Source organism: Prenolepis imparis, unplaced genomic scaffold (assembly GCF_030444845.1).
Source record: "Prenolepis imparis isolate NDT839.2.m4 unplaced genomic scaffold, iyPreImpa1.0 SCAF_10, whole genome shotgun sequence".
In the NCBI taxonomy this organism is placed as follows: Eukaryota; Metazoa; Arthropoda; class Insecta; order Hymenoptera; family Formicidae; genus Prenolepis; species Prenolepis imparis.
The window spans coordinates 2,807,419-2,832,003 of record NW_028141168.1 but is presented as its reverse complement, the minus strand read 5'-3'; the positions used below and the strand labels follow the sequence as shown (position 1 = coordinate 2,832,003).

Here is a 24,585-nt window from a genome sequence, read left to right as displayed (position 1 = left end):
CATAGACACAGATACATTCTTTTCTCAATAATTTATAAATGATATTTTAGTAGGAATTAATCATTTATAGTTTATTCAACTTTTGACTTCTTTAAGTAAAAATAGTTTATAGTTATTTATTTTAATTAAAAGTGTGTATATAGTAAAACATTAATATAAAAATATCCTATTTTAAATTTACAAAGTTAAATTAAAACTTGATACTAATAATATAATAGAATTACAAATATTACAACCATATTTTATTATAAAGTTTTTAAATATTTCTTATATTTATATCTTATACAATGAATGGTTCGAATACAGATTTTAAAATGAAAAAGATTGTGTATTCATAATTATGATTATATATTCATTATACAGTACATATACCTATATCTTATTTATATCAAATAATAAAATTTTGTTTAATTTATCAAAAGAATTTAAAATAAAAGTTGATAAAAATAGAAGAAAATATATATATTAAATAAAATATATTGAAAAAATAATAGCAATAAATATTGTACATTTAATATAATAATTTTACAATTGCAATCTTTAATTTTAAAATACAGGGGAATTTATAATTAAAAAAAATAAATTTTTATCCATGTATAATAACTTCTTTTTTTACCAATTAATTTTTTTTTATAAAATTGTTTTTTATTTAATGTGTTGCTCGTTAATAAATATAGATCTATCAGCAATGCAACTTACTGTAATTTTTAGTCATAATTGAGGCCAATGTCACCAACGACGATGTCACTTAAACGCAACATACCATTTGTAAGATTTCAACGGAAGATGCAGTAGCGAACGCACATGCTACTGTTACAACAGTACTCACTGGAGCTTGTAAAGCAAGTGATTGTAAATAAAAATTAATATTAAATATAGTTTCATTACTAATGATATTTTTATATCCCTTTTATAATTTACATTTTTTTTATAACTGTGTTTACATAAACGATCTTTAAAATAATATTATCCGGAAGTTATCTAGATGAATCGTCATATAATATTATCTTTTATCTAGATATATTTAAAACAAAATTATCTTCATTTTATCTAAAATAAATTTACAAATTCTTATCTCATCTTTATCTAGCTAATTTTAAAATCATCTAAGCACAACACTGTGTGTGTGTGTGTGTTAGTAGGGGAGACCGGGTATGGTTGTCACATTTTTTTTCTTAGAAGTATTTTGGATGATTTTTTCAAAGCAATTTAAATAATTACTACATTGCTTCATAAGACACATATCTGGCTAACTTCTTGACAAAAGTCGTTGGGATAGTAATAACCAGTTAAGAGAAAATTGATGTTAAGTACAAAAAGAAATTTGCGACATTTTACCCCGCTTTAGGGATGGTTGTCACAGTGCTTGGGGTTGATTGTCACATACAGATGCAACTAATTTATGAAATAACAATTGGTCGGGTTTAAAATAAAGTTTATATTTCTTGTTAAATATTTTTTAAAATCACATAAGGATACTTATTCTTCCAAGAAAGTTAACATTTTAACATAAAAAAACTAATATGTAGTGAAAATCAATAAAATTAACAAAACGAAAGAATCTATACTTCTCTGAAACAAAACTATTTTAAACAAAAACAATCAAATAATTATTTACTATCTGAATGAAGATCATTAGTTAGGTAATCAATCTTAATAAGTATTATTATTCAGAATCACTGTTTTGAATCACAGTTATGGCAAATGTAAGTAGGCAGCCCAGGAGAACATTCCTCATGGGCCCATAACTTGCAGCTTTGGCATTGAATCCAAACTTCTCTGGACCTACTTGCTTTTTTTTATACCCAACCTTAGTGGTAGGTATCACACTGCTGCTATCAATTTCATTTTCTGTAAATTTTTTGCAATAGCGATCAAGAGTGCGGTAATTTATGTTAAAATCTTTGGCTATCGACCTAATAGACTTCTTATGTTGTTTTATTTCTTTTGCTGCTTGAAGCATTATTCTTGGAGACACACAGCCTCGTTCAGTCTTTCTTTTGTATACGCGAGGCATTTCTATGCATTACTGTAACAAAAAATAGCTTAATTATACTATCAGTACAACTAATGTAATATACAGGGTTGGTTGTCACATGTGACAAATTGCCCCAAATGGTCTGTGACAACTGGACCCAAACAGTAAAAATTTCTAACTTCAACAAAGGTCATTAAAATGTCTAGATATCAACGAATTTTACATTAAATTATTGTAGTACTGAGTATGTACTTCGAAAATAATCATAAGAATTTAAAGTTAAACAAATAATCATGTGTACTTACGTGATGAATAGTTCGTCTCTAAAATTTACTTTGAGCGCTTCAAAACAGGTCACTACACGTCCTCTCCTTATGCTATGACGCAGCGAACTAAGAGTCCGTGGGAAGTACGGTGGTGTGTGCGTGCGTCCCTATGACGTTTTATTAAGCACTTGTGCGCGATAGTTTTTCTGTTATAGCTCTTGTGACAACCTACCCGTGTGACAATCATACCCGGTCTCCCCTATATACTGGATATATTTACTTCATGTCTTATGTTAAAATACTTTACTATTTTCTAAGTTGATTTTAATATATAATATCAGATAAAAATAAAAAATTATGAAATAATATTGCAAGCATAAAAAAATCTTTTCTAGTTAAATTTATGGTATCTAATAAGAGGAAAAATCTCAATTATAAATTTAATTAAAGACAATCATTTTCCATTCAATCCCAAATTGAATTTTAGAAAACGATTAAATTATTTTATTGAGATATACGAGGGTGGTTTGAAAAGTCCGTGCAAAAATGAAAACTACTTAATTTTTCGGGATAAACTTTTTTTATTTTTCAACGTAGTCTCCTTTTAGGGTTATACACTTCGTCCAACGCTGCTCCAGTTTGTTGATCCCTTCCAAATAATAAGATTGGTCCAACTCTGCAAAATAGGCATTCGTTTCCGCAATCACCTCCTCGTTTGAATAAAATGTTTCCCCCCAGCCATTTCTTCATATTGGGGAACAAGTAGTAGTCCGAGGGAGCCAAATCTGGAGAATAGGGGGGATGCGGAACGAGTTGGAACCTTAATTCCATCAATTTTGCGGCTACAACTACAGATGAGTGAGCTGATGCGTTGTCGTGATGAAAAAGGACTTTTTTGTGGGCCAATCGTGGACGTTTTTCTTGCAGCTCGGTTTTCAAACGGTCCAATAACGATGAATAATATGCACCTGTAATAGTTTTACCCTTTTCCAAATAGTCGATGAGGATTATTCCTTGCGAATCCCAAAAGACAGTCGCCATAACTTTCCCGGCCGAAAAAACGGTCTTCGCCTTCTTTGGTGCAGACTCCCCGCTGGCAACCCATTGTTTGGACTGTTCTTTGTCTCAGGCGTGTAGTGGTGTATCCATGTTTCGTCCACAGTGACGAAACGACGCTTAAAGTCCTGTGGATTCCGCTGAAACAGCTGCAAACCGTCCTTGGAACACCTCACACGATTTCGTTTTTGGTCAACTGTGAGCAATCGCGGCACCCATCTTGCGGATAGTTTTTTCATGCCCAAATGTTGATGCAAAATATTATGTACCCGTTCACTCGAGATGCCCACAGCACTAGCAATCTCGCGCACCTTCACTCTTCTATCATCCATCATCATATCATGGATTTTATCAATGATTTCTGGAGTAGTGACCTCAATAGGGCGTCCAGAACGTTCAGCGTCACTTGTGCTCATATGGCCACTCCGAAAATTTTGAAACCACTTATAAACTGTTCTAATCGAAGGTGCAGATTCACCATAATGTTTATCAAGCTTCTCCTTAGTCTTCTGAGGCGATTTGCCTTTCATAAAGTAATGTTTTATCAACACACGAAATTCTCTTTCATCCATTTTTTGGAAATCACTCGACTTTCTCGATTCAAACAAACGCCAAACACAGAGAAATAGACCGATCTGGCCGAAACTTGGTGTGTGTTCTTCCAAGAGATGCTACTAACTAAAAATAACCCCGATACGCACCAGTGGTGCCATCTCTCTGACTTTGCACGGACTTTTCAAACCACCCTCGTAGATAATCCTGCGTTAGTAGCATTGTTGTGGTTAGATGATTTTAAAATTAGTTAGATGAGTAAAGATGAGATGAAAATATGTTAATTCATCTTAGATAAGATGAAGATTATTACAATTACAAAAAAATGTAATTGTAAAAAAAGGATATAAAAATATATTCATATTTTTATTTAAGTTTTTATTGGTTACTGTTCAAGTTCTACTACTTAAGTATTTTCATGTGCTATAACTCTAAACCGAATTATCTGAACATTATTTTAGATAATTTAATAAAGATGACACTTTTTTCATTTAAGATGCAGATATAGATAATACATATTTTTATTATCTATATAAAGATAAGATGACGCCAAAATTTCATCTAGATGATCATCTATATAATTTTATTTAGATAAGAGCAAACACTGCTTAGTAGACAGAAAGTTAATTGTAATTTTAAAAAATGTATACATCCAGAGGAGATGGATGAAAAGTTTGCGAAATTGGAATAAAAAATCAAGGAATTCGTGGATATTAAATGGTTATTATATAACATTTTGGAACAGCAACCGAATTATCTAAAAAAATGTACAAAACGTTGATCTTTATGATGGAATATTCGATGATTATTTGTCGCCAAGGCAAGATGAGATCAATATAAATTCAACAACACTGTACAAAATTTATCTATATCAAATGATTAGTACAATCACCATGAACTATTATTCCTTCTTAAATGTTTTTATTTTTTAAATAACATAAGGTACAATGCATAGTACATCTTTTATGTATTTGCAAAAAAATCTTTCAAATAACTTTTAAATAACATTTGTTTTAAATAACGTAACCATATTTTTAATACTAATTATAAATAATAATATTAATTAATAATAATTAAAGTACATAATTTAAACACAAAATAAAATATAAAATTAATCTTTAAATTGAAAATTTCATAAAATTTCCTTTAATTGAAAAATTTAAACGAAAGTCTTGAAACATATATTCTTCAAATTTTATATTGTATTCCTTTTATTTTGTTTCTGCAATAGAAATATATTTAAATTATAAATTTATTACAAATTGTAAAAATTTTTATTAATTGACACACATTAATTGATAAAAAATATTTATAAACAAAATTTTAGTATAACCATATGAGTGACTAACTTTATTTTAATCATTTTTTTAATATATAAGTATTGACTTTAAATTTTAATAATTTATCATATTTTTAAAATTTAAAAAGATGCATTAAATAATTTAATGCATTAAATAATTTAATTTACTTCTTGTGAAGATTCTCCTTCTATTTTCCTTTTGTTAGGATGTCGTATTCCTTTCAGTAAATCTTTAATAGACATAAGTCCATCTAATTTTCTTATATTTTTAATATCATTTACCATTAGATATATTGGGTTGACTGTAAAATAATAAATATATTAAACTGATAAAGAATTATTTTATGCTTGCTTTTATTATATATTTTGTTTGTTTTATTTTATTTTATTTTTTTGTTATATAAATTTTGTTTTTGTTATAAATGTTGTTTTATTTTAAATTTTAAATATTCTAATTTTTATGATAAATGTTATATAAATATATATTACCTGTTGTTTGCATTACTCCTATTACTTCTCTTTTATTACCTTTTAATATATCTAATAAAAGATAATCATCATGATTATAATTCATAACATGCATTTCTAATTTGTAAGTCCCATCAGTTATTGATCCGTAACCTATTACTTTATTAAGTTTATTGTCATGTAATTCCGCAAAATTAGATTTTAAATAACCTTGTAGTACTGAAAAATACGTAATGTATTGTATATGTAAATATTAAAATGAATTATTTAATAAACTAAAATAAAAAAAATATATATATTGAAAGAAAAAATAAAAATGATAAAAAATAAAATAATATGTTGTGTGCCTCGAACAAGGCACTGGGGTTGCGCCGAATTAAGGATGAGGATCCTCGGGTTGACCGGGACGTCGTAGGAAGATAGGAGGATTATTCTCTTCTTTTGATTAAATCGACTCTTATTTCTGATTAAATTTAGTTTCACTTTATTTCTCGACCTTTCTTTAAATATATATATATATATATTCGCGTAACATTCGATGTTTGGCTAACGAGCGTTTATTAGTAATTCTCTTAATGATTCAGATTTTTTATTAGTGAGTCTCGTCCTGATGTTCCGGATTCTTATTAGCGACCACGTCTTGATGTTTAGGAATTGTATTCGAGACTCCGTCTTGATGTTTAGGAGTTTTATTCGAGACTCCGTCTTGATGTTTAGGAGTTTTATTCGAGACTCCGTCTTGATGTTTAGGAGTTTTATTCGAGACTGCCTTCGCGGGCGGGCTCTCCGTCTTATATCTTCTTTTGTTCTTTGATTTTCAACGGGCGAGGCCCTTGGAAACAAGTCCCTGATTGGTTAACAATACTCACGCGTTTTTGGTCTAATTGCAAGCGAAGTTGAAGTCGCAGGTCTTCGCTTGCATCTCGCGGTTTCCGGTGCTTCGCGCGTGTCTCGCTGCGTTAGCGTTTTCACGCGACGAGCGTTTGTCGAGAGCGCTCTTTTATAAGCAAAAATGTTTTACAGTATTCTATAAAGATATTCAGTAAATTCTAATTTCTAATAACTACTGGTTATAGTTCGGGCTATAACAAATATAATAATAAAAAATAATTAAAAAATGTTTAAAAAAATAATAAAATATAATAAAAAGTAATAAAAAATAAACCGTCTAGGACTTGGAAACGGGTTATGTAAAGGGGACCCACCTGAAGTAAAAAAAATTGAAAAATTAGAAAATATAATAAAAATGTTTATTTAAAAATATTCTTCTCTTTAAAATTTATTGGCTCAAATTTGTAACACTGTAAAAAAATTAAAAATTAAAAAAATAAAAATATTAATAAAATAAAAAAATAAAATAAAATAAATAAAATAAAAAAAATAAAATAAAAAAAATAAAATAAAAAAATAATTAAAAATAATAAAAATGTTTATTTAAAAGTATTCTTTTCTTTAATGTTTATCGGCTCAAATTTTTAACATTGTATATGTACATATATGTATATCTGTGCATGTATATATAAGCAGTATAATAACTTACTAATATTTCCTGAAACATTCAATACTTCACTTATAGTAACTGGAATCGGTTTTTCTAATGTTTGATTGGGTTCATATTTACCCAAATTAGAAATAATTGTATTATTTCTAATCAAAAGTTCGTACTGTACGTTTCCGTTATTGAAAGATGATATTTTTGGCATTCCAGCCTGTACTCCATCAAGATGAACAATCTAAATCAAGAGTATTTATTATTATTGTTATTATTTTATATATTATTGTTATAATTTTATATATTGTTATTATTTTATGTATGTATGTATGTATGTATGTATGTATACTTTATTTGTCCCCTTGGGGATTAAAGGCGCTTTTATACGGAGCGTACCCAAACCTTCACACCTCCCATCTTTCCTTCCTCTCCTGGCCATATGCGACCTCACATTCTACTACAACATTCTTTTCCCCCTTTCCCCCAAACTCTTCCTCTCCCTTTTCTCCTTCTCTCCTTTTCCTCCTCTGTCCTTCCTTTCCTTTCTCCTCTCCTTGACCTCCTTTCTCCTTTCCTCCTTTCTCCTTTCCTATCAAGCCTTCCTTCTCTTCTTTGTTTATCTGCCGCTTCCTTACTCTAACTTACATCTACTTACAACTATTTACAACTATTTACATTATTTCCTTATAACTATCTTACACACTATCTTACACTTCTACCCTATTCCAACCTGTCAAGAGAGAGAGAGAGATCTGACCCTAAACACAACCGCCTCGACTTCCGATTCCTTCGTCCACTCTCCATCCATCCGTCCTTTCACCCTCCCACCTTCCTTCTCCCCTTCCTCCTCCCTCTTCCCCCCTTCCCTCTCTTTTCTCCTCTAACTCCCTCAACCACCATTCTCCCTCCCTTCCTTCTCTAGTATCATATTCATCCACTCCCATTAGTCTCCTTCTACTTCCTACCCCATGCACTCTCCCAACACATGCTCCCATGTCTCCTCCCCTCCTCCACATCTCCTGCAGATCCTCCTTTCCTCTTTCTCCCAATACTTTGCTCCTCTCATTGTTCATTCTGTGCCTAATCACCCTCTTCCATCTACTCTCCCCCCATCCCTTCTTTAGATATGCTGGTACTCCTTCCTCCTTTATCTCCCCATACCATCTGTTATACCTAGACTCTCTGATCTTTTCCCATCTTTCTTCTCTTTGCAATTCTCTATCCCGCTGCTCCCATCCTTCATACATTTCTTCCCCGCTCCCCCTCCTTTCCTCCATTTATTTTATTCCCATTCCCCTTCCCTCAAAGAAATTTTTCCTTTCCTCCTCCCATCCCGATAGCTCTCTACCATCCCTAATCCTCTTTTCCATCTCCTCCATGCACTTCTTTGCCAGCTTTCTCCCTCTCCCCTCTCCCAGCTTCTTTTCGAATCCCACCGCCCTTTTCCCTGCTTCCAACCTAAATTTTTCTTTTTCAATCTCTTCCCTCACCATGTACCCCGGCGTACACCAGTCTACTCCTAATGTCCATCTGATCCTTTTTTTTTTTTTGATGCGCTGGGGAAATCCTTCATGAATACCCACGCCTCCGGGATGAGGCCGTGGATTATGTGGGAGTCCTTGTTCCCCTTGACCGAGCCTCGAAAGGTTCGGCCAGGTGGCCCAAGTGTATACCTCACTAAAACCCCAGCGGGTGTTCTGTCTCGGGCGATGCTCGGGGGCGCAAGGGATGCTGGTGTCCCATGCCGTCCTCGCGCCCCCTCGCCTAGCCTTCCCCGGGGAGTCATCTTGATCCTGAGATCAAGGCGAGTCCCCGTCCGCCATCGTGCGGATCCGTCCCGGTTGTGGCGCAAGGGGGACACCACCCTCGCGCCACGCCCTCCCGTGTTGGTGGGGGGGCGGGGTCAGGGCTCGAGTCTTCCCGCTCGAACCCCGGCCCCCCGGCCCCCGACTGGGACTCCCTCCGCCCCCAAAGGGTCAACGGATTCGGTCGTCAGTCGAGGGCCCTCCTCGAGGTTCGAACGGTTTCCCTTGACGAGTCAAGGGGGAACCGTCCTTATCCCTCCCGCGAGGTCTTCGGGGGTAGAACTCCGGACTTAAGCGTCTAGAGTTCCCCCCCGAAGACCTCATCCCGTGTCTATTAACGACGCGGGGATGGCGGGCCCAGGCCCCCCCGACCCCCGCCCGCAGCGGGCGAACCCGCTGAGGACGGCGGAGACGGGGGCACGGACCCGCCACCAGAGCCCGCTGCGGGGGGTTCTGGAGAACCCCTCGCTCTTCTCCCAGACACTTCCCTCTCGCGCTCCTTCTCCTCCTTCTACAACATGACTGTTTCGCAGAAGGAGGAGACCGCCTTCCAATTCGCCTCCTCTTCCACCATTCTTTCCATTACCTTTGGCAGGGACAAGTCCCCGCCAATCACCGACACTAACTCTTCCCGTTCGCCGTGTTATGCCCTTGTGAGGCACAGGATAGATAAGGGATCGTTACCGAATTAGAACTAGGAAGCTCGGGAACGTCAGGGGGAATTTCACTTCCGGTTGTGGTTTCACAATATATTTAAAATAAATAGTCAGTTGTACAAAGTATATGAGCGTCTTGGGATGACGCAAAATAAAGTATGCTTACACAGTTGTTGCGTAGATCACTTGTTCACAATCGTGTCGTGGTTTGTTATTAACGTACTTGCGCTTTACTGCAGCTTGACTGGGACCTCGAGAGTTGTCTTAGGGTCCTTTTTATATCTAATAATTGGGTTACTAGTCGCAAGCGAAGGAGGTTAATGGAACGCTTTGCTTGCGATTTTGGTAATTTCTTAATTAGCGCAGTGCTTACTCAGCGTTAGTCTCGTTTTTCGGATTTCGTATGCTTGTCGAAATTCTTATTGCCTCAGCGCTTTTGCAAGCATGCGTCTTACTTATTTTTGTGTAATATATACAAAATAATAATATTAAGTGATTTTAATAATTATAGTTATAGTTTTTAGGGCTATAACATCCCTCCCCCGTTAGAAAAGAAAACGAGGCACGTAGTTTTCTTAGTTCTATAGCGATATTTACAATGCTTTACAATTTTTGTTCTTACTTCTAATATCGCGTGCTTAGACTACGTTTTAATATTGGTTTTGGTCTTGGTATTGTTGTAGGTTTGTATACGGTTTTCCTGGTTTTTTTTGTTATATAAATTATTATTGCTATTACTACGGTAAGGATTATTCCGTTGGTTGCCATTGGGTATAGAAAGTATTTTTTGGTGAAAAACCTTTGCTCATTGTTTTCCAAGTTATTATTTATCGTGTGTAATTTGGCTCTTAATTCTGTTAATTCAGTTTCGTGTTCTGTGACGTCTGTTAACGTTATATTGTTGTTAGTTTTGAGATCGCGTAATAGTGTTATGTTTAATTCTGGTAGGTACGTTTCCGTTTCTGTTTCGAAAACTGTGTTTCTTGTTTGTATCGTCATTTCTGTGGTTGTCAATTTGCATTTTCCTTGTAGTGTTATTTGTCCCGTATTTCTTATTGTTTCTCTGTACTCATGTTGTCCGTTGCATTGTATAATTACTTGCAGGTCAGTGGTGGTTGAATATAACCAAGTGCCTGGCTGGTGTAATGCGATCCAGACTGCTTTTCTTTCAATAGTTCGCTTTATTTTACAATTATTATGATACTGTTGTCGCTGTTCGTACATTTGTATTTCGCACGGGGCGTTCGCGTTTATACGGTATATTGGATGTGTCTTTAGACATATATAATCGTAGTTGTTCCTTTTACACTTTTCTAACACGTTTTCTGTTATTAGTACGTATGTTAGCGTTTCCTTATTTAACGCGAGTAGTTCGTTTGTTATTTCTGTGCTTGACATTATCGCGTTATGGTCCGGAATAGGGAGCGCTACTACTCTTATGATATCGTACGTAGGTTTTGTTATTAGCGGAAAATGAAGGATGGTGAAAATTTTTGTTTTATCGCAATATGCGCTTACTGTCATGTATTTTTCTATTTGTAACCAATTCTCGGCATGTATTGAGAACGGGAAATATGAACCTTGCGGTATTTGGTGTACCGCTTCCTTTAAATGCGCGGTTATTATATCTACCGGCATTAATTTTAGTTGTATTGTTTCTTTTTGTATGTGTGTCAGGTAATCTAGTACATTTTCTGCGTCGCGTATTAGTTCTGTAATGACCGCAGTGGTTATCGCAAAATGTTCAGAAATGTCTTCGCGTTCGAAAAATGCCTGTACTTGTTTGCGTAATAGATTTTCGTTTCGTTGAACTATATTTTCTAACGTTTCTATGTGTGCTATTGTTGCGTTTATTACCTTTAATTGGGTTTTTATTGCATGCTGCATCGTTTGTTGGTTGTCGTTTAGTAGCTCGAGTTGTTGGTTGATATGTTCCTCATCTTCTGCGTCCATCGTTCCAAATAATGTTTTCGCTATTGTTCCTATTCCGTTTATTAATCCTCGACGTTTGTTAGTCGGCGGTCTGTAAACCGTTTGGATTTGTGTCATGAGGTTCTTCAGATATTTAGCTTCTTTATTTGTGATGGTCTCGAAGCTAGTACATGCGTCCTTTTGATACTGAACGTGGAACTTCAGTGTGTCGCATTTCAGTTGGTGCTGTTGTACGTATTCTTCTATTTGTTCGTACCTTTGCATTAGTTCTTCTAAGTTTAATTTAATTACAAGTTTCCATGTTCCTTCGGTATAATGTAATTTTCCGATTTTTTCAAAATGTAGGCCTGGGTTGTGAATAAATTCGTGTATTTTATATGGGCGATCCTTGTCGTCGTGGGGCCTTGCGAGTACCTTGCTGTTCCAGCAAGTGAGCATCCTGTAATAATACAGTTCGTTTATGCTTCTATAAATTGTTTGAGTTTATTTGCGTGTATACGTATAGTCTTTCTTCCTTTTTTTATTGTATAATTTACGTCTGAGTTCCTTTCGAGTATGACGTATGGTCCGGTCCATAATGATTCGAGTTTCTTTGATCGTCCTCGTCGTAACGTCTCGTCGTAGACCAGTACCTTGTCGCCTATTCTAAATTTTGTTATTTTTGTTTCTTTATCGTATTGTTGTTTGGCTTTAATTTTCTTATCCTTTAGATGTTCCCTTGCCTGTTGATTGGTAGCTCGTATTCTTTCTCGCATCTCTTGTGCGTAATCGTCGTAATTATATGTTAGCCTTGGGGGTTTCGTTAGTGCAGTCGGTAATTCTGCTTGTCGTCCATATATTAGTTCGAAGGGCGTGTATCCTGTTGCTGTGTGTGGTGTGGTGTTATAAGAAAAAATTGCGAACGGTATCCATTCATCCCAATCGGTTTGGTCTTCGTTAATGTAATGTCGTAGATATTCTGCCAGCGTGCGATGTGATCGTTCTAGTGCGCCGTTGCTTTCAGGGTGATATGCAGTTGTCTGTATTTTGTTTATTTTTAACAGCTTGCATGTATTTTTGAATATTTCACTGAGGAAATTTGTTCCTTGATCTGTAAGGATTTTTTCGGGCGTCCCGTGTTTGAGAACGATTTTTGTAATAAATTCCTTGCTGACCGTGTTCGCTTCTTGGTTTGGGATTGGTACTGCTTCGCTATATTTTGTTAAACTATCTTGGAATGTTAGCAAATATTTGTTTCCCTTCGTGGTTACTGTTAGTGGTCCGACTATATCTAATGCACATTTCTCGAATGGTGCAGTGGGTGTATCTGTTATTATTAAAGGCATTTTAGTTTTTCGTGACAATTTGTTTTTTTGACACGATTCGCATTTAGCTATATATTTCTCGACGTCTTTTGTTATTCCGTGCCAATCGTGTTTTAGGCGAATTCTTTTTAAAGTTCGCTCGACACCTTGATGTCCTCCTATGGGGGCGTCGTGATATTCATGTAATATTTGTTTCCTTTCTTCTTCCGTATAATTTTCAGTATTTTCAGTGCTTGTGTTGTTTACTTCTATTGCATGTATTTTTTGCTCCTTTTCCGATTCGCTTGTATCTCGGATTACATTACGGCTTAATGCGTCAGCGTTTGCGTTCGCTCGACCCGCCTTGTGTATTATTTCGTAATCGTATTCTTCTAACTTGAGCCTCCATCGAATCAGTCTCGATCCGGGGTCGTTGACATTGAATAGCCATATTAGTGGTTTATGATCGGTCACGATTTTGAATTTCGTGCCGTATATGTATGGTCTAAAATGTTTGGCGGCCCATATTATTGCGAGTAGCTCTTTTTCAGTTGTGTTATAGTTTTTTTCTGCTCGTGACAAAATTCTGCTTGCGTAAGCAATGGGGCGATCATTACCTATTTTACCTTGCGATAGCACTGCTCCGATAGCGTAATTGGAAGCATCGGTAGTCACTATAAATTCTTGTGCGAAGTCGGGATATTGCAACACTGGCGCAGTCATCAGTTTTTCTTTTAATGTTTCAAAGGCGTTTTGTTGGTCTGTGGTCCACTCGAATTTTTCTGACTTTCTTGTCAGCTTTGTTAATGGCTTGGCGATTTTGGAGAAGTCCTCTATAAATTTTCGGTAATATCCGGCAAGGCCTATGAATGACTGTATGTCCTTTACTTTTTCGGGCCTTGGGAATTCTTTTATTGCCGTTAATTTCGAGGGATCTGGCGATATTCCATTTTCTGTTATTATGTGGCCTAGATATATAACTTCCTTTCGTAGGAACTCACATTTATTGGGTTGGAGTTTTAAGTTATTCTTTCGGAGTCGTTGCAGTACTTCCTTGAGTCGTTTATTATGTTCTTCTAGGCTGGCTCCGTATATGACGATGTCATCTAAATAAACTAAGCATTTGAGCCCTTGCATTCCGCTGAGTATGGAGTTCATCAACCGCTGGAAAGTTGCTGGCGCATTTCTTAGTCCGAACGGCATTCGATTAAATTCGTAGTGTCCGTGGGGTGTTGAAAATGCGGTTTTATTTTTGTCTTTTTCGGCCATTGGAATTTGGTGATATCCTGAGGCCAAATCCAGCGTGGTAAAATATTTGGCGTTGCCTAACTGATCTAATATGTCAGTAATATTCGGGAGAGGATATGAATCGCCTATGGTTAGATCGTTCAGTCTTCGGAAGTCTATTACTACTCGAAGTTTAGGTTGTCCGGATGCGTCCATCTTCTTAGGCACAACTAGTAAGGGTGCATTCCACTGACTCATACTCGGCCTTATTATTTTTGCTTTTAGCATCTCGGTTATTTGTTGGCTTACTTCGGTTTTATGTTTTTCGGGTAAGCGATATGGTCTTATATTTACGGGTGAAGTATTACAACGCGTATTTATTTCGTGCTCTATTGTGGTGGTGCACGTTAAGGGTTCCCCTTCTACATGAAATATGTCTTGGTATTCTTCACAGATATTTAAAAGTGCCCTGTGTTCTTCATTGTTTAGATGGTCGGTTCGTAATAATTTGCAAACGCGGTTCTTCCGTGGTTCCTCTAGCTTGGTTAATTTGTCGCTAATTATTGCGTTTATCCCGGTTGTAGTGTCTCGTTCGATTTCTTCGATGGTCACTGTTGGTGTTTCTATTTCGACCTCCTCGTCTGTCGTGTTTATCATACTGATCGGGCAAGTGAAGTCGATCGGTTCTACTAGCGCATTTCCGATGTATATACCGGGGGCGGTTTCTGCTGCTTGAACTATGCCTATTTTGTTTATATTTGTCGTGGCTCTAATTATGGTTTCGCAGCGAGGTTTTAAGATAATCTTGCTAGTGGAGTGTAGGTTTAAGATACCTTTCCCTAGCCTTAACTGTGCTTTCTCGAAATCGCAGACGGTGGAATGTTTTTGTAGGAAGTCGAATCCTAAGATTCCGTCGTTTTCGATGGGCATATCGTCTTTTACCACGTAGAACGCGTGTTTTATTTTATGGTCACCTATCTTGATTGTAGCGTTTATCTTTCCTATGGTGTGTACCTTGTGTCCCGTTATTCCGGTGAGTGAAATATCGTCTTCATGGATTAAAGTATCATCTTTTAATTCCTTTAATTTTATTAATGAAGTGGTTGCTCCTGAGTCGCACATCATTTTTACCCTCCCTTGTTTTGCTTCGCGTATGGGTAGTGTTACTGTAGGTAATCCTGGTTCGCCTTTTATGTGTGCGACGCGGTATTCTAGCGCCCTTTTTGGCGGGTTTTTCTTGTCTTTGCTTTCGTCTTCGCTGCCGCTATTAGAGTCGGTGCTCTGTTTTCGTTGACGAAGCGATTCGCGTTGCTCGCGTGTATATTTGGAGTGTGATTTTAGGTCTTCGTCTTGTTTTTTGTATCCGCAATTTTTTGGTCGTTCGTTTAATTTCCAACATTCGTTGCGGTTGTGCCCGGATTTCTTGCAATAATTACAGTACTTAATGATCGCGTTTACTTGCGATCGTTTCTCCGGTTTTGGGAGCGCGAACTTGAAGCTACTGCGGCAGTCGCGTCCGTAGTGTCCGTTTTTTCCGCATTTGTGACATTGAATCCGCGTTGCATGCGGATGCTGCGAATACTTTGATTCGTGCGTTTGCTTATCCGCGGCCCTAGGGGTCTCGAGGAGTTTTTCGTCTTCGCCGGCGCCGGTTATTGCCTCTTGTAGAGTTTTAAAGCGTTGCGCCCGTGCGAGGATTTTAAGGTCATGGCGTAACCCTATTTGGAAATTTATTAGTGCTTGTTCCTTTATGGTTTGCTGTATTCCACATTTATTTTCCGGGGTGTAGCCCTTTCCCTCAGTTATTGAGTCGTATAGTTTCATTGCTAATAGGTCGACGCGTTGACCGAATTCTTGTGTGCTTTCGTTTGGTTGTTGTTTTAGTGAATTGAACTCTAATTGTAGGCTCGTCGTGCTGCGTTTGGATTTATAGCATGACTCTAATTGTTCCTTTAATTCTTCGAATGTTTGAATATCGTGCGTTTCAAAGTCTTGCATGGCTTTTCCGTCTAGTTTTGTGAATAAGACCTCTTGAATTAAGGATTCTTCGTCCTCGGGGTGAATTTTTTTCATGGCGTAAGTACATGCATTTAAAAATTTTTTGAGTTTATGAGGCGTCCCATTGAATTCGGGGATCATGGCGCGTGCTTCCTTTAGGGCCAGATACCTTGAAGGGAGACTTCGTCGGTTCCTCACGTCGTTTCCTGATCTTCCGTACGTATAGGTCGTGTCGAGGTCACGGTCTGTATTTCGCGCATTTTCTAATTGGTGTCGGTTCGACGTTTGTTGTGTCTCTCGGTTATTCGTGGGCTGGTCCCGTATTTGGGTGCGTAATCGGTCTATTTCGTTCCGCATTTCGCGTTGCCCTTGTATGAGTTCAACAAGTAGGTCGTTTTTTGGACTGAAAACTGGACGTCCGGCATCGGCATAACACGCGGCGGCATTACCGTCGATTATTGATCGTAAGCGTTCGATTTCCCTGTCGACATCTTCAGGGGGGGCATTCCGCGTCGGAGGGTTTCGTCTCATGTCGTCCTCGCTTTGCGTGCCTAAAACGCTATCGTCGACTGATACGGGGGAATAGTTTCTCCTAACCGAAATTCGCTCGGAAGACGCGCGATCCGAGGGGCGTCTTCCTTCGTCTAAATTAGAAGGACGTACGTTTTCCTCTATAGGTTCGGCACCTACTTCTGGTGAGCTATCGTCCGAGTAACGTCGATCTAAATTTGTGCGTACGTTATCGCGAATGTCGCGTACCGCTTCCTCGGCTACTTGTACGGGTGTTACGGAACCGAATCTACGATTAAGTTGAGCTGGTCCGCTCCAGAATCGTGGCTTAAATGAGACGCGTTTTTTAGGTCGTTCCGACATTGAGTAACTTCGGGCTTATTTCTCGACGCTAGAGGGGTTTCTCCCTTACAAGAGTATTTTTATAATAGTTAGTTTCGCACTTACAGCAGTAGTGCAGCTCGCATTTTCGATGTATTTCGTATCAGCGGCTAGTGTGGTGGTCCCAGGTTCCGTGGATGCTGTGGCGGTCTGCAGCTTGGCGGTGCTGTCTCGTCAATGGTGGTCCCACGGTGTTGGTCGTCGTTTTTACGGCGATGGCTCTCGGCGTTTCGTACGTTCACTGTTTTATCACTAACGGTGTCAGTTCTCGTGATTGATTTTGTCAACTGATTTCCGGAAGTATTTGTCACTCCTTGTCACAAGACGATCCTTCGGTAGATCCCACCGCTGCCACCAAATTATGTTATGCCCTTGTGAGGCACAGGATAGATAAGGGATCGTTACCGAATTAGAACTAGGAAGCTCGGGAACGTCAGGGGGAATTTCACTTCCGGTTGTGGTTTCACAATATATTTAAAATAAATAGTCAGTTGTACAAAGTATATGAGCGTCTTGGGATGACGCAAAATAAAGTATGCTTACACAGTTGTTGCGTAGATCACTTGTTCACAATCGTGTCGTGGTTTGTTATTAACGTACTTGCGCTTTACTGCAGCTTGACTGGGACCTCGAGAGTTGTCTTAGGGTCCTTTTTATATCTAATAATTGGGTTACTAGTCGCAAGCGAAGGAGGTTAATGGAACGCTTTGCTTGCGATTTTGGTAATTTCTTAATTAGCGCAGTGCTTACTCAGCGTTAGTCTCGTTTTTCGGATTTCGTATGCTTGTCGAAATTCTTATTGCCTCAGCGCTTTTGCAAGCATGCGTCTTACTTATTTTTGTGTAATATATACAAAATAATAATATTAAGTGATTTTAATAATTATAGTTATAGTTTTTAGGGCTATAACAGCCGGCCCAGGCCGGACATTCTGCCAGGGTGTGCTGGGCCGTGTCATATTGACAATCACAGTACCAGCACACCCTGGATTGTTCATTTCCAATTCTACCCAGATATTCACCGAAGCATCCATGCCCGGTGAATATCTGGGTCATTCTGAAGGTCACCCCGCCTTTCGACCTATTGAGCCATTGGGCCAAGATAGGTTGAACCGCCTCGACGGTTCTCCGGCCGGGCAGTGCTGGATCTTCCAGCATGCCCGACCAACGATCTATGGAGACCCGCCGAGACTGTCCCCTAATGGTACGTCTGGCACCGTCCGTCACCGCGATGGGGATCGCGGGCGGGGGCCCGCTGCAGTTCGCGTATCCTGCTGTACACTTCTGCATACATGCGGGCGAGGATCTCTATTGGGGGTACTCCAGCGAGTACCCCCACTGCCACCCAGCTGACTGTCCGGTACCCCCGGCAGATTCTATTCGCCACCCGTCGCTGCAATTGACGTAAGCTGTCTCGCAGCTTGTGGGTGGCGATTACCTTCTCCGCCCATATGGGGGCACCGTACAACGCGTACATGGCGTGGATAGTGCCAGCGTATAGGCGGCGAACACTTTCGCCCGGCCCGCCCAGGTTCGGGAGAAGGCGGCCTAAGGCCATAGCCGCCCTCTCCACCCTGGGGGATGTCCATCTGATCCATCTATCCTGCATCGATTCTACCTCCTTTCTCTCTTTCCAGCCCCATATTTCCGCTCCATACCCCATCACCGTTCCTACTAGCCTCTCACATAACCAAATCCTTCTCTCCCAGTCCCCCACAAACCTCCTTTTACCTATCCCCCATACCTGTCTAATAACCGCCGCTGCCTTTCTGACCCTCTCCCTCACTTGTGCTTCCTGACCCCCGTTTCTCTGCAACCTGTACCCCAAGTACGTGAACTCCTTCACCTCTTCTACCTCTTTCCACCACTTCACTTTCCTCATTCTACCACCCCCTCTTTTAAACCTCATTATCTTCGTTTTACCCACATTAATCTCCAGCTTCTTTCCATCCAAGTACTCCTCCAGCTTCCCCATCATATGTATCATCCCTTCCTCCTCCTCCTCTGTGAGCAGAACCATATCATACGCCAGACAGTAAACCTTCTCGTCTCCCAATTTTACTCCCCCCCATCCTCCCTTCCTTAGTACCTCCTCCACATCTGCCACAACCAGGTTGAACAGATATGGACTCATCGGACACCCCTGCCTTACCCCTCTTGCCGTCCAGAAACTCTCCCCTAGCCTTTCCCCCACTCTCACTCTACTCTTCGTTTCCTTAAAGCTCTCCTCAATCCTCACCCTTAGCCCTTCTCTAATCCCTCTCTCCCTCATCGCTTTCCCTAACACCTCCCTGTCCACCGAGTCGAACGCCGCCTTCAGGTCCACAAATGCCGCAACCATCCTTCCCCCCTTTCTTCCTACCTGCTTGTTCACCAGATAATTCAATACATAAATATTGTCTATAACCCCCATCCCCTTTCTAAAACCTGTTTGACTCGGTGGAATCATTCCTTCTCTCTCTATCTCTTCCTTTAGCCTCTCCGTCAAAATTCCGATGTAAACCTAATATAGCGTTGGCATTAACGTCACCTCTATAGTCCTCCACCCTGTCTCCTGCTCCCTTTTTCAGTATCGGTACTATTATCCCTTCCTTCCACTGTTCCGGCCATCCCTCCCCCCTCCATACTCTATTACAAAATTTTCTCACCCACTCTTCTGCCCTATCCCTCCAGCTTTCCATACTTCATTCGGCACTCCATCCCCCCAGCCGCTTTTCCATTCTTTAATCTCCCCAAAATTTTCCTTATTTCATTCCCCTCTATCTCCTGCTCCTCATCCTCTAACCTCCTCCCCTTTTCTCCCTTCAGCACTTTACTTTCCACCCCTCCCAGTAGCGACATAAAATACTTCTTCCATTCCTTTAACTCTATCCCTTCATTTACTCCCTTCCATTTCTTCCTCTCCCTGTTCACTACCCTCCAAACTTCCCCCTCCGTCCTTGCTTCTTGAGGTTCCTTAATCCATCTCTCATTTTCCTCCTCCCTCTTTCTCCTACATATCAATTTATACTCCGCCCTCATTTTTCTGTACCCTTCTCCTCCCCCCTTTTTCTCCATTCTCTTAGAACCTTCCTCACTTCCTTCCTTTTCTCCTCACACTCTTCGTCCCACCAACCTTTCCTTACCCTATCCCCACTTTCCCTTGCTCCCTCTCTTAACTCCTCTCCGATCTGTCTCACCTTCTTTTCTAATTCTCCCTCTAAGCCCCCATCCTCTCCCTCTTCCCAATCTATCCTTTAATCCTTTCTCCTCCTCTTACTGTCCATTTCCCCCCTCTCCCTTCCTCTCCTCCTCTCTTTCTCCCTCTTTTCCCTCCGCTCCTTCTTTCTATTGACACTATGACGGGTGATGGTCTGACTCTATACAGTCTCCTATTTCTAATCTTCTCACCCTATCTCTCACTTTCTCCTCACAAATCACATAGTTTATTACTGACTCTCCTCTTCCCCTCGTATACGTGAACTCCCCTTCTTCATCCCCTTCCACATTCCCGTTTAAAATTCCTCATCCTACTTTCTCCATCCCTTCTATTAATCTCCTCCCTTCCCCATTTATCTTTCTATCTTTCGATCTTCCTTCCACCTCCTCTTCCTCTCCTTCTCCTCCTATCCCTCCCCCCGTGCCTGTCCTTGCATTGAAGTCCCCCCTATCAGTGTCCACCTATCGTCCCTCTGCTCCTCCATCCAAACCTTCAACACTTTTAACTTTCTTTCCATATCCCCATTCACATATACCCCCACTATTCTCCATTTCTCCTCTCCTAGCCCTACCTCCACCATCATTAATCCTTTTTCCTCCCCTACCTCTCCCCCCATTGTCATCCCTAATTCTTCCCTGACACCGATAATAATCCCCCCCATCGGCCTCCCCTTCTTATTCTTCCTCCTCGCCAACTGTTTCTCCCATCTATATCCCTTCGGCAGATTTCTCTTTACCTTATCCCAACTTTTTCCGTCCACCCATGTCTCCAACATCACTACCACGTCCCATTTTTTAATCTCCTTCCAAAATTTTTCCCCCTTATTCTTAACTCCTGCCACATTCCAGAAACTCACCTTCCACCTTTTATCTTCTTCTCTCCTTTCCCTCCTACTCCCTTTTTTAGTTTCCCCTTCTCCCCCCTTTCCTTCTCTTTTCTCCCTTTCTTTCTCTTTCCTCCCCTCTTATTCCTTTCCTCTCCTCTCTACATTTTCTTATTCCTTTTCTCTCTTCCGGTCCTCTTCTTCCCCCCTCTCTTCACTCTCCTCTCTTACCTCTCCCTTCCAATTCCTAAGCCTACCTTCCCCTTCATCCCATCTCCACCAACATTCATTTATTCTAATTTTCCCATATCCTGTCCACACTCTATTCCCCTTCTTCCTTTCCTCGTCTGCAATCTCCCCCAGCTTCCATTTTATTTTTCTCTCCTCCCACGTTAAATCGTCCTCAATCCTTATCGCCTTCCCTCTTAACCCTTTCTTCCTCTCCATTACCTGTCTCTTCTGCTCTCTACTTCCTAACCTTACCACCACCGTATCCGTCTCCCCCCTTTCCTTTCCTCCCATCTTTCTAACCCACTCTATCTCAGCTTTTACTTCGATCTCCTCTAACACTTTTTTCATCCTTTCCCTCGTCTCCCCCGTTCCCCCTTCTAATCTACGAATAACAATATTATTCCTCCTTTCCTCCCTCTCTTTCATTTCCATCTTCCTATCCCATCCTATCATTTTAGCTACCATTGTCTCCTCCAATCCCCTACCCCCTTCCATCCCCTTTCCTTTTTCACTTTCCATTTCCGTTACTCTCTTTTCTAAGTTTTGAATCCTTTGTCTCATCTCCTCTTTTCCCTTTTTTCACTCTTTTTCCCTTTGCCTTATTTCCAGTTTCAACTTCCCTATCTCCTCACTGATCTTATTCGTTATTCTTTCTTCCATTCCTCTAATTAAGTAGCCTAAATCTTCTTTCCCCTCCTCCTGTAATTTCTCCGTTTTTTTGAATCTCCTCAATTTCCCCTCATCTCTATCCTTTCCTTCCTCTCCTAACACATCCCTTTTCCTTTTGAAAAAATCCTCCATACACCCCGTGCTCCCCGTACTCCCACTCTTTTCCTTCCCTAACTCCTCTATCCTCCTTGGCCTCCCCACCTTTTTCTTTCCCGCCTCCACCGCCTCTCCCCCGTCTCCTACCTTCGCTAACTCCACTACTTCCATTGCCGCCTATACTTACTTCTCGTCACCCTTCTTTTCTCCGCGTCCTACTCTCTCTTATCCCGGTCTATCTTCTCTACTCTTTATCCGTACTCTACCGTTCCGTCCCACCCACTCGACTCTTCCTTCTCCACTGCCTATATTCTATGCCTTCTCACCTTCCGCACCACCCGTCTACACTCGCTACTCTCTCTGCACCTTCCACGCCTCGTGTCTTTCCCTCACCTAACCTCCTTTACTTTCTTCCCTCTATCCTGTCCCAATTCTCACTACTCACCGCCCTCCCTTTTTCTCTTTCACTCTACTTCTGCTCTCTTATCACTCATACACATCTCTCTTCACTCCTCTCCTTCCAACCACCTTTTTTCCGTATAACTCTAACCACAGACTCTCACAGACTGTCACACACTCTCACTCCGGAACCGGAAGCCTCTATCTTTATGTATTATTGTTATTATTTTATATATTGTTATTATTTTATATATTGTTATTATTTTATATATTATTATTAATTTATATATTACTGTTAAAAAGAAAGATAAATTAATATAAAAAGATAAATATTTACATAATTTGGCATTATAAAAGGTACAGTTACTTCAACTTCGTCATTCCAAGCTATAACCTGGATACGTCTTCCAAATCTATTATTCAAATAAAATTTGAATACTTTGTATTGTTGGCTATTACCAACAATACGGGGCGATTCAATATTGTCTACATAGTCTATTATCGCTATAAGAAATAAGATCGTCGATTAAATATTTTTTACTTTATTTGTTTTATATAATGATTATATATTAATAAAAAATTGATAGTAATAAATGCAATAAAAGTTTAATCAAAATAAAGTAAAATTTTTTTAAAAAATTAATATGGTATATATTTACACAGTTGAATTAAATATTTGGATCAGAAAATAAAAATATTATTTGTAATTAATAATTAAGAAAAGTTAAAATATAATTAAAAGGATAACTTTCACATTATGTTTCTTTTATAAAATAAAATATATAAAGTGAGAATTAGAGAAATTATAAGAAATCGCTTAAAGAAATATTCAAATCAAAAATATGATTTGAAGTTAAAAATTAAAAAAATAGAATTAAAATATAATTAAAAAATAACTAAATGTTTTTTCTATATAAAAAATATTTAAAAAGTGAGAATTAGGAAAATAAGAAAAATTACTTGTATATTACTAAGTATAAATAAATCATATAACAATGAGATTAAACATTTCGAATTAGCTTCACATTGTATCTAATATTTAAATACATATTATTTATTTTTATTTAAAACGAGATAAAAATGAATATTTAACAGTAATAAAAACATATTTAAAAAATACAAATTTCTAGGTTTCTGGTTTATGAAAAAAAATTTTTTTCTTTAAATATATTTTCAAATATCTTTGATTAATCAGATATTTTTATCTATGAGAAAAACATCATAATATACATTTTTTATATTTTTTTAACAAATAATAACGAATAATTTTTTACTAAATTTTCCAGAATATTTAAATTATAATGATTTCTTTCAGTTGTTTATTGATATCCAAAGTGTTTGGTAATTAACTGACCAACATTTAAGGATAAATTTCTGAGATCATTTTGAGACCATTTATCTTCAGCGAAAATATAGAGGGAGGCCATCATTTTTAGCATATTCTCAATTTTTATCATCATGTATCTTTGTAACTAAGCCTTAAATAAAAATTCTATTAAAGTAAACATTACTTGAAATTTCTAAAAAATGTGATTTTATTAATATTTTATTTTCACAAGGCTTAGTTCGCAAAAAACTCTTTATTTTTAATCGCTTATAATTCGAAAATTATTGGTGTCTCGACATTTTCGTTGAGCAAAAATCGTTTTCAAATTATTTCAGGAATCTACTCTTAAGCGTTGGTCAGTTAATTATCAAACACTCTGGATATCAATAAACAACTGAAAGAAATAAATGTAATATAAAAATTAAATCAATACATGAAAATTTTTTTTATAAAATTAAACATGTTATATACTTATATAGTTGAATCAAATATTTTGATCGAATCGAAAATTTCATTTGGTGTAAATAATTCGATTGGATTTATTTCATCCATCTCCTCGTGTATAGTTTTGTATACTTTCGCCATTTTACGTATCTGTGTATCATAACAATTCTTTATATTAGTATTATTTTATATTATTATTATTATTATATAAGTATAACAATTAATTTTTGGATAATATAAAGAGGAATAAAATAACGAAAGAAAAGAAAATAGAAAAAGAATGTAAAAAACAAAATTATAAAAAAAATTTCGTAATCTGAATATATTCAAATTGATATATATGATATGTGGGACCCCCCATTTTTTATTGCATATTCTTGTAGCTTATCTCGAGAGCTTTCCAAAACACTATAGGAAAGTATTTTTTTCTTAAGTACTTTTCGAGTTATAAGGTTTTGAAGTTTACAATTTTTTGACATAAAATGTAAAATATT

At 38.1% G+C, this 24,585-nt stretch overlaps 1 protein-coding gene and 1 pseudogene across 1 annotated transcript; both read right to left on the bottom strand.

Annotated features, from left to right (window-relative positions):
• Nucleotides 1–3,369: 3,369 nt before the first annotated feature.
• Nucleotides 3,370–3,907, bottom strand: LOC145941954 (protein GVQW3-like; annotated as a pseudogene).
• Nucleotides 3,908–5,311: 1,404 nt separating this feature from the next.
• On the bottom strand, nucleotides 5,312–24,232 carry LOC145941422 (uncharacterized). The gene is made up of 5 exons (XM_083047538.1): nucleotides 24,121–24,232; nucleotides 22,658–22,824; nucleotides 7,161–7,353; nucleotides 5,642–5,839; nucleotides 5,312–5,454 (listed from the first exon to the last, which is right to left on the bottom strand). The coding sequence occupies exons 1-5, from the start codon at nucleotides 24,230–24,232 to the stop codon at nucleotides 5,312–5,314; spliced, it is 813 nt and encodes a 270-aa protein (XP_082903664.1).
• Nucleotides 24,233–24,585: the final 353 nt, after the last annotated feature.